This window comes from Cupressus sempervirens, chromosome 4 (assembly GCF_028749045.1).
Source record: "Cupressus sempervirens isolate cs-2001-9-10 chromosome 4, ASM2874904v1, whole genome shotgun sequence".
In the NCBI taxonomy this organism is placed as follows: Eukaryota; Viridiplantae; Streptophyta; class Pinopsida; order Cupressales; family Cupressaceae; genus Cupressus; species Cupressus sempervirens.
Window position 1 is genome coordinate 480,582,472 of NC_143121.1, and position 11,190 is coordinate 480,593,661.

General features: G+C 34.7%; 1 protein-coding gene across 1 annotated transcript; it reads right to left on the reverse strand.

Moving 5' to 3' along the window:
* Nucleotides 1–810: 810 nt before the first annotated feature.
* On the reverse strand, nucleotides 811–9,510 carry LOC149562053 (ATP-citrate synthase alpha chain protein 3). Its single transcript, XM_089825595.1, has 12 exons — nucleotides 9,329–9,510; nucleotides 9,032–9,208; nucleotides 8,778–8,939; nucleotides 8,457–8,537; nucleotides 7,888–7,939; nucleotides 7,637–7,751; nucleotides 7,436–7,517; nucleotides 2,902–2,997; nucleotides 2,180–2,281; nucleotides 1,790–1,906; nucleotides 1,542–1,658; nucleotides 811–1,176 (listed from the first exon to the last, which is right to left on the reverse strand). Exons 1-12 carry the CDS (start codon nucleotides 9,425–9,427, stop codon nucleotides 1,105–1,107), a joined length of 1,272 nt encoding a protein of 423 aa, XP_089681721.1. The 5' UTR covers nucleotides 9,428–9,510; the 3' UTR covers nucleotides 811–1,104.
* Nucleotides 9,511–11,190: the final 1,680 nt, after the last annotated feature.

Sequence of the window (11,190 nt, forward strand, 5' to 3'; positions counted from 1 at the left end):
CTGTATGCAGTATGCCCTCAAACATCAATGGTAAACCCACAAATCTTGGATTAGGCATTCATTGCTGCTGTGAAATATGCCCTCAATAGCATCAAGGAGTCCACACACCTGGATTGGGTATGACTGTTGCAACAACATAATCAAGGAGAAGACAAACAAAATTGCCCTTCCGTGCCAAAAACAGAAATGGAAATTCTATACTGACAAGCAAGAGAAACATGAGAATAGCAGATCACAGATTAGTGCACATCAACCCATGCTTCCCTCTAGATGACCTTGTTGTCTCTTTCCCGTACCCTAATAAATCTCTTGTTTTGTTTGGGCTATGATCCTTCATAATAAAACTTAAATATCTTGGCAAAGAGATTATAGTATCATTGTGAACTTCTTCAATAATCTTCATAACAGGCAGTTAAGAGATGGCAATCAAGTGTGTTTATTGTTCATGTGGATTCTTTCATCATCTGGCAAATCGATATTTTGTACTTCATGGACAGCAATATCAAATACTCATTGTCATCACAGCTCCTGCAAGAAAACTATTATTCTAGCTATGTTATCGTAGCTGAACTTTTGAACCAACTAGTGAATAAATGTGTACAATTTGTTTTTTCTATTAAAGTCAAAAAATTTGCTACGCTACAAAATAAGTCCTAAGACGGCATCAAATGTTGAAGACTAAATTGGGATAAAATTCATTCTGCAACCCTCAGAAGTTCAATTATTTTTGCTAATTTTCAAACAGAGCATCTATGGTGATTTCTTTTCTAATTATTGCAAACTATCCATTGATATTCAATACAAACTTGATCATGCTCAAATTCTTCTTGTTAATTTCCAAACAGAGCGTCTATTTTGATTTCATTTCTGATGACTGCAAACTATCCATTGATATTCACTACAAATTTGATCATGCTCAGTGTCACATTATTAAGAAATTACATGCAATCTTGCTTCTTTGCTTAAATAGCAAGGCACCTCTGAACAACATAAGCAAGTTATAAAAACAACTTAAAAATTATTTGGCAGATGCTCAGAACATGTACTCTAGCCTAAGGCGCAATCTAAATTGAACAAAGCTGGCAATGTAGAAACAGTTTGAATCTATGCGCTAGCTGTGATATAATCTATAGCCTGCTTGCAAATGCCTGTCATGCTAGCCTCTGGGCCATATACCTGTACAGTAAATTCCCATCAGTACTACGATTGCATACAATAACAGATGTGACCACAAAATGAAGCATTTAGTATACAAGAAACCAATGACCAAAAGAACAGGTTATCCATTTTGGAAAATAATGCAAATAAAACAAGCCTTTGCATGCAAAAATTAAGAGAATAATATTGAATTCAGTACATCACTTAATTGTTCTTATTTACCAATTAGAAGTTATTATGAAAACAAAACAGAGATAAAATCACTAAGAAACATAATCTGTATTTCATTTTTCCTCACACTTGTTCAGAATCAAACATCAGATGTACCTATGTTTCAATAAACTAATAACAATATCTAAGAGGCAAAAGGCACAGTGGCATACCTCAAAAGGAACTCCAATCTCATTTCCAAGTACACGCATCTTTGCAAGACCATTCTGGTAATTAGGTCCACCTCGTCTCACATATACTTGCATCCTTGCAGCTTTGAGTTTGGATTCCTGATAAAAAACACCAAAAACTTAAATTTTCATCTGCCTACATATTTGTACAAAGGTATGACAAGAAAAGATTCACACAACTTTGATGTCAAGTTTATGGTGCTAATATGAAGCTTAGATATCATACAAACCTTTTCACGCAAAGCTCGAATGATACCATTAAAGGTGGCCGCAACATCAGTAAAGTTAGCTATGCCTCCACCTATAACTAAAGCCCTTTTGCGGCCATCAGGACATGCAGTAGCACACTACAAAGTACAATGTGCAACATCTAAAGTCAAATTTTATCTGTCATTCTCAGATCCCAAAAGACATTTAATCTCTACTTTAATATGTTGAAAAATAAGACATACATAAATATCTTTACATTAACTTTTTGTTTTAGGAAAATTGATTTGGATGGAAGGAAATAAAGGGAGAAAATAGACTTTAGACCAGTTACATGTATCAAACAATACAAGGAAATTGAAGTACAGAAATTGAAAAGCTGAATTGGGTGAAATATATTTCACAACACTTACATCTATCAAAACTCTTGCATACTGCAAGACCTCATCCTCGTTTGGAGCTCCACTGTATTCTGCATAGTTTCCAAGTTCATTGGCAAATCCCAGATCTCCAACCTGCACAGAATTAAAACACACAAGATGATTGACACTACACTAGAAAAAATATTAAAAATAAGTGTTCAACAAAATGCTTTAATATAAAACAAGAAACCCCCAAAAATAGGTTTCGTAAATGAATTATAAAGACAACAGTTGGATACTTCCATCTGAAAGGTGAAAGACAACATGGTTTAAGATGTGATGTCCATTAACAGCGGTGTGACTACTTTAAAGGCTTTATAACAGATTTTAGTAGACTTTTACTGGTGGCAGGATCTACCAAGTGCTTTAGAGGTGCCTTCCACCATACTTTTTCAGCCAATGATGATTAGCAATTCTCCTTTTTAAAATATGTGGTGTTTTCAGGCTGATAATGATAGTTTCCTTCAGTAGCACTGTTTTCAATGTAGAAGCTTTGAAACTGATGGCATAAGAATTGTCCTGTTATGGGACATCACGTGGTATTTTGTAGCTAGATACTCATATGTTACTGCTATATATATCTCACACCGCTTTATAATTTTGATTAACTTCTTGATATAGTATTTTTGTCTCTTTTATAAAAAACTAAAAAGAAACAATGAACTTATACAGAAAAAGAAAATAATCTTCAGAAAAATGCATTTTGTACTCACTGTGTCAGCATAAATTACACTTGCACCACCTCCAGCAACCATTGTCCAGATGCGTCCCTTTGGATTTAGGATAGTAAACTTCAAAGATGAACTTGTCTGGAAACATTATTGCAGTTCATAAGTGAGACACTAATTCTATACTCACTATCGAAAGAAAAAAACTTAAAAGAAAGCCTTGAATCAACTTGGGCAGCAGGGAATGGCTTGTAAAACTTCTGAAAATAAAAACTGTTTCCTTTATGTTATAGGTATTGTTCAGACTTCAGAGAAAAGATCTGTAAAGGAACTTTTAGGGATTTCAATGCTATTAAGTTTTTTGTAGTTTAGTGTTCAAAAAGAAAATGCCAAAAGTAACATTCTAGCTTAGTATCAAATTTTGTGTTAAATGATGGTATGCTCCTGATAATGCTGCCAAAATATCTTTAAAAGTAACACAGTGGAGATGAACTGATGGTTTTCTGTTTAGCCATAGCTTCCCTCATCTTCAAGTGATGCAGGCAGAAGGAAAAAAAAATGCTACATTATGAGTCATGATGCAGAACTCATAACTAAAACAGAAAACAACTAAGAAAAAGTACCATGCAATATGACACATTCCAGTCTCAAACTGATGTATCTTCTATCAATAGTCTGTACAGCACACTTACTGTTTTATAATTTATTGTCTAAATTTATAAATATACACTCCTGCCCAATTCTTTTAGTCAATATTTGGTGCAAAATCAATCTCAGCTGACAAAAACCCATTAATTTGGTATTTTTCAAGCTACCAATTATTGTGGTATATCATTGGGTTATCTCTAGCGTGGATGTGTCAAACAGTAAAAGTGTACCTTGTATGTATTGAGGTTAGGACCTCAATGGGTTAGCTTGTTCTACTCCAATAGAGGCAACGCCTTCCATCCTTTTAATTAATCAATCAATCACTTAACTGAGACTTGAATTTTATTGATTTATTATTTTGGTGTCAAAGACTCAAAAGACATAACATTTCTAGGTGTTCTTTCTTATGCTTGTGGAGTTTATTTGTTAAACTATGGACCCTTATTATTAATCTCACATGTTATTGAAGCTCAGGAATGAAAAACCTCTAGGCTCTGGTCCTTTGCTCCTGTGAAGGTGCACAAGAGTGACAGTATTTCACTTTGATGATGGTTCACAATTTTTTCCTACGTTCCATAGCATTTCAGGGATGGGGATGGGGGATGAGTAGGGGATGCATTCCAGGGACGTTTCCTAAAGGGCCAAAAATAGGGGATGGCAATATACATACACATATATTTCAAAAGATTCTAAGATATTATATATAGAAAGAGAGAAAAAAGGAGAGACATGTCAATAATTGATAACAAGAAGACAATATGTAAATAAATCATGAGTCACAGCAGTACAAATCATGAGTAGTAGTGTAACAGCATTATAACAATAGTCTGAAACATCAAAACCATGATATATCAATACAAATATCCAAATCAAAAAGTCTTAAACAAGTATCCAGAAGCCTCAGACATGTATCTAGAAGTCTCAAGCATGTATCCAGAAGTCTCAAACATCAAAGTATAACAGGCTACAGACACAGCCTATGAATCTAAGCCTCAATGTGGCCTATGAAAAATGAATTTGAAACCTGTGAAATAGGTTAGAAGTAATATATATTCATTTTGAACTCTTTTTCAATACAGGGTCGAGAAGACAAATGGATGCCCTTGTGGGGCCCCCCATATTGCTGCTTTGGCAAAAATAAATTAATAAAAAGAAGTGTTTTTTTGTTTTTAAAAGTCAAAATTGTCTCGAGTTGCAGGGGACAGCAAGTCATCCCAGGGAAGGATAGGGGTGTTTCAGCATTCCCTAGTCGTTTTGGGGCAGCTAGCCATTCCCAAACATTTGGGTACGTTTCCTGGAATTCTGGCAATTTTTGGAATCAGGGACGTCTGGGGGATGTTTCCTTTATACCCATCTCCAAAATGAGAAGAGGACAGAGGGGACAGGAATGGGGGGTCTATGGGCAGGGAACACATCACCATGTAACACAGTTTTTTTTCCCTTTGTTAAGATCATTTTTTCTAAAGAAAAGAAGAGATCCAGCTTGATCATGGGCAAAAAGCAATTTATGATTGCGAATCTGAATTCCTTGCAGAGTTTGCAGACACTCAGAATTCATTTGAAGAGACTCATTTGTGGAGCCCTTGCAACATTATATTATCCCCATCAATGTGAGCAAGTCTTTTAATGGAATCTCTGTCCTGGACTAGCATAGCTCAGATCTCACTGTAGTTTTGAATTTCTTGCAAACAATTGTCACGTGCTCAGACAGCATGTATTGAAATATTCTTCAGTTTCAGCCTCTGAAACTGCCTACAAAGCTTAGAGTGTCTGCAGTTGCTAGGTCCCAGAAGTTAATCACGTGGCAGAGGATGTGCAGGTGGTACTAAGCAGGGTGACGACAGTAGCCACATGATGGAGTGGGAAGTGACCCATACATCAATTTTTTGTCAGAAGTGTCAAATGGTGGCCATGGTCCTTGTGGGTTATGGTTGCGGGAGTAGCTGACTAGCCACACCACTGTTTGTAAAAGCATTGGAGTTCTCTGGTCTAGGCCTCCCCTCACCCCTTCATTGTTGGGGCAGGCTGTTGGCAGTGAGTGTGAGACAGTTTATCAGACAGAGCCAAACTTGAAACTAATCGAGGCTGGTAAACAAAATTCAATTTTATTTAGGAGATAAACAAGGCTGAACTTTATTTCCTACATTTTTTGAGTACACATAGATAGACTAGGAAAACATTAGACATGGATGCATAGGGATTGATCTTACCAACTATACCATTATACTATTGCAATAGATCAAAAAAATTGTCCTACACCACTGTAGATTTACTAAACCAATCAAGAGTCCTACACTATTCAAGAACAAATCTGATTGGGTGATACATGTTATAAATCAAACCCATGTTTATTCAATCCACAAATTGTAAAGACTAGAAAACAACAACAAAAGAAAACCTATTATTTTCTTCAACAAAACCCCACTAATTTCTGTGCCTAAATCATAAATGGAAGAATAAAATCATTAAGAAAAGTAACTCATGTGTTAGAAAACAACATAACGCTGAAATTTGGAATTGGGATAGGAAGAAAGCATTATTCTACAGCCTAGCAAACTGAATATTCTCTGCGACTGCAAAATTTGACACAAGATCACAAGAAATGGGAAAACCTTGAGAAAATCCAAACTATTTTATCATTAAAAATTCTTAAATTAGATATACTACACCTCATCCTATTGTATTTATCATTTCAAGAAGATGAGAACGCCTCCTTTGAAAATGAAGCCTTAAAACCGATTTTACTAGGTATCTTGTTTCTAAACCTAGAGAAACTGTGTTGGAAGGCAATCTTGTCTTTGGAACTTCCAAAACTTTCAGGGAACTTGCTACTATTTTTATTATGGAATTTGAAGCATCCTTTGTGAGTTGTGATTTTATTACATATATATCATAATGTGATATATAATTTCAACTTCTTTTTTATTGAACATGATAAATCATTAAATGCTGTACCCATATCATGAAGATTAAAGATGGACTCATTTCCAGCAAATTGGATCTTAGTTATACAAGAAAACCCTACAAATCAATGGGCTTCCACCTCAGGTACCCTAATCTTTGAAGTTGTTGCTTCAATTTGACTTAACTTATTCAATTTTCAAATGGAATGTGACATTTCATCATTTTTTTTTTTTCCAAATTAACTAGTGTCCAGAGAATTCAGACACAAAATCTATTCTATTTCAATTTCAATCTATTATAGTATCAGTATAATATATTGTACTTCCCAAAATTTACTAACATTTCAAATTGCTCTGAGAATGCATCCCCAAGCTAAGAGAAATCCATGTAACACCCCTTAAGTCGTAAAATAATAAAATATACAAGCATAAGCTGGTCATGCTAGGACATATGTTTAACTCTTACAATTAAAAAAGGTTGGCAAAAGGACATAGGTAAACAGTTCAAGTGTTGGGACATGTGTGAAAGTCTAACTGTCAATGATTAAATAACTTGAAATTAAACTTTCATACTGACAACATAGTGAAACTAATACAGACACTTTGAAAACACAGAATTTCTAGATTGAAATATGTTTCACTTTGCTTCCACCTTACCTCATGTCTAATGATTTTAGGTGCAACTACACGTATATCCTCTGTGATAATTAAATATCAAGATGAGAAAATGTTCAGAGAACCTAGTTCGTACTTTTTAAATGGGGACTTTGAAAACAATTTTCTGAACAAGTAGCCACACTTTAAGAGATCCTTAGAACAAATTTCGATTAAGGGGATTAAAGGCCATCAAATCTCAATAATCATCTCGTCTAACCTGACAGTAAATGCACTCTGGTCAGTGAACTAATTTTAGATGCATTCCCGAAGAAAGCACACAAAGCAGAACTGGTAAAATTTATTACAATCTAATAAGAGTTAAAACACTGAATATTAGGTTAGTTTTGGGCATCTCGTGAAAGAATCTATACCTTTTCATCCATAGCATGTATGGCGCTCTCCGAGGGGCTCATTACTCTACCAAAAGGCATTGGAAATTCAATATTGCCCCATCTGATCAAAGAGAGAATAATTAAAGACCTTTGTAATCGCCTACAATACTTATATTAATACTATCTAACATGCAACATCCATGGTCCTTCACTGAAGAGACCTAATCAACAACTCCTTACTTTTTGAAGTTCTTGAAGGTGGCTGTATCATCCAATTCTCCTCGCATGTCCAGAGGGTAAGCCTCTCCATTAACCAGTGTAAAAGGATTCATCTCCAGAAAAGTGAAGTCCAAGTCTATCATTCAAACATGGTTCCAGTGAATTCCAAATAAAATGACATGTTGCAAAGACTGCCAAGAGTATTCAAAAGGCAGTGTGAAATAAAAAATATCATTGTTATAGGAGCTAGGACCATAACTATTTAGTTTTACCTAGAAATACATCAAAAACTCCCCTTATAAAAGCCTCAATTTTTCCACGGATCTGCACAAAGGAAAAATCAATATCAACTTGCGCATCTTATAATGTGTATCATGTCCTCTGAAATTATAGACGTTAAATTGCTAAGGCCTCTAAAGTCATATATTTTTAAGATTGTAGAATCGTAAATAGAATATGCGTGATACAAACAACCATTTGAAAATAAGAGGTCCAACATAAAGAATGAAACTTGGCAATCACATATTTAGTCAAAGGGGCAGGTGCATGATCTAGCAGTCACTGAATCGTAGTCATTACAAATGTTTAAAATTAAACAAGCGAATGCAATATCCCCATTAAAACTGCCAGATATTTTGGAGTGGAAACATGCAACACAAATTCATCCCTTTTGATCATACAATATTCATAAGAAAAGAAACATAGAACCCAACCCTGCTGGAGGAGAGTACCCATTATTGTCTAACAGGCAAACTGCATTAACATTTGCATTCATCTCTCCCCTTTTCATTTTACACACAGTTATAGATATTTCAAAGTCCCTATCGGAAGGATAAGTTACCTCTAATGGAAGGGTTGCAATCAAGGGTGCACATGTTTCCGATGTCAGAGTCTTTTCCGTTGGAACAAACAGTGTCTTTACCTGCACGGATTATGATCAGAAATGCAAATGTAGCAAAATCTCGTAAACCATGATTTTTCATAACTACCCCTGAAAAGGTAAATCCTAGAAATAATTGAATGGTATTTAATAGATTTAAAAAAGAGAATCTCCGGCCTTAAACAAACTTCTCGCTTTTCAGGAAGAGGGTAAAACTAAACAGTTCTATTTTGCCAGAAGCACGCCACAGTGAATCCAAATAAGGTAGTTCTATTTAGCTACCTTGTCCCAATTTTCTTCAATTTCAATGCCCCCGCACTCTGAGAAGCTTATGGTTGAGCCAAGGCGGTCTGAGACAATTGAAAGATAATACTCTGCATTGTGAGGAACAAATGGCTCCACAATGAATGTTGTTATGGGAGCCTTAGAACCACCCATCTCAACCTGAATGCAAAGAAATAAAAAGTGAATATCCATGCATACAATGACCAGATCATAGGTGAAGAAAAGCGAATCCTAAATCCTGATTCATATACCTCCTTTCCCAGACGATCCTTGACAAAGGAAACAACCTGAGCTGAGTCCAGATTTAGAGCTACCAAACCACTCTTTCCCCTCTTTCCAAACAACATATCTGGTTTCACAACTAATTTGGTTGAGGACAACCATGGTTCTCTATCAGCTAACTCATTGAAATCTGTTGATTCCGTTACCTGTCAAAAATCAACATTGCATTTTATCGTAATTCTTGTTGCATCACTCAAAAATAAACCCAGCGCCATAAAACAAGAGCTATATACAGCAGAATAAGAAAAAAACAGAGCGTGAAGTACCTGAGCAGATTTGATATTAAGTTGTATTCCGGCGAGTCTCTTCAAATGCTCCTTCAAGAGGCGCTTGGAATCATACTCTCTGATCTTCTTCCTCGCCATTGTTGAAATCTATTCGACTGGTTTGGTCTGTCAACTATAAATTTCCCACCTAAGAACCCAAATGAGGTTAGAGAATAAATCACAAATTTGGTGTGGGGGGGAATGCTAATTTAAAGGCGAGGGGTGATTAGGTGGTTGAGCGCCATCTTCAAGTCTTACGTAACTCTGTCCGTCCCATGTGCTGAGAACTCTCGTAGTTGTGGTCAAGTCCCACTCACGTGCAAAGCAACCATTTACCAGTCCCCCTGCCACACTTCTAATTAATTAAATTTCTTTTTAAAAATATGTAGCCTGTTTTTTGGGTTTTCTGTGCCCCTTTTAAATTTTCTTTTAGTTTTGTGATTGTGAGAAACGCATGGTCAGATGTATTTTCTGTTATGAAATTGTGCGAAATGCATGTTCATATAGAGGCATTTTCTATTTCATTTGAGTTTTGCTAGTGTGAGAAATAAGAATATATCTGTATTTTCTATTTAATTTAGGTTTAATTTGTCAATGGGCCTTTGGTCTATGGTGAAGTTGAATGACTTACAAAGAGTCCACCAAGATCAGGGATAAGGTTGGGATCGTGCTCCAAGCCAAGGACTAAGGCTCTTAGCTGAAGAGGATTCAGGCACACGTGGACCCATATCAGGTACCTAAAACTTGTTTTTGGATGACCTCCATAAAAAAAAAAGGTTTAATTTGAGATAATATATTAATATTGTTAAGTTTATATGTTTAATTTTATTTATATTTATTTTTAAATGAATGTATATTTTTGTTTAATAATTTATTTATTTGATTTTGAGAATTAGTCTAATTTAATTTATTTTAAGTGTTAATTTAATTTAATTATTTGACTCATTCAAGTTGTATTAATACTAACAATGTCATTTTATATGGAGAATCAAAATTAAGCATTCCTCTAATTTGAATCATCTAGCAATGATTGTGAAAATGAGGGTATATGTTTGGAGTTGGTGGTGTATCGAAGTATATTTAAATGTTACTAGCCTCAATTTAGAAACTGACACAAAATATCATTTAATATCTTTTCAAAGAGTTTAATAGGCAAGATCAAGAGTCCATTGAGGTTGAGCTCACAAATACATACCTAATTTTTAGGAGTGAAGTAGACCCAATCAATTTGACATAAAACAAAAAGGAATACTTTGAATTTGATCCCCATATATCATTGTCAATAATAACATTTCCAAATTTTAAGACAAATATGCATTTATATAATCCTTACCAAATAGCAATCATATTTTAATTACAAAGCTAATCAATCTTGTTTATTTGTTACTATTTATGACATGAAAGGCATTCTTGTTGAACCACCTATTTTATGAAATCAATGATTGAGAATTAAGAAGGATGCAAGACTATAGAATTAATGTTAATGGTATGCTTATATTTATATTAAATTTTATAATTATTACATAATTAAAATAAAAAATATATTATATTGTTAAGTATAAATATAATGTGCCTAAAAAAAAGTCCATTTCATAATTTTTTTCCCTTGGTAATAGGTCTTGTCTTCTACTAATGAATGGGAAAAGTTCGGCTCGTACTAAGGGTGATTATAGCCGGGGAAACTGCCTTCCCATGTAATAATCATCATAGAAAGACTTATAAACAAGTCTAAAAAAGCCTTACATTTTTAAAAACTTTTTATATTTATAAATCAAATTGATTTGCCACATGTTCCTCCCTTAGTATGAGAGCATAAAACCATGTCAAAAGCTTCCCACTTTGGTTTCATATATTACCTTTTT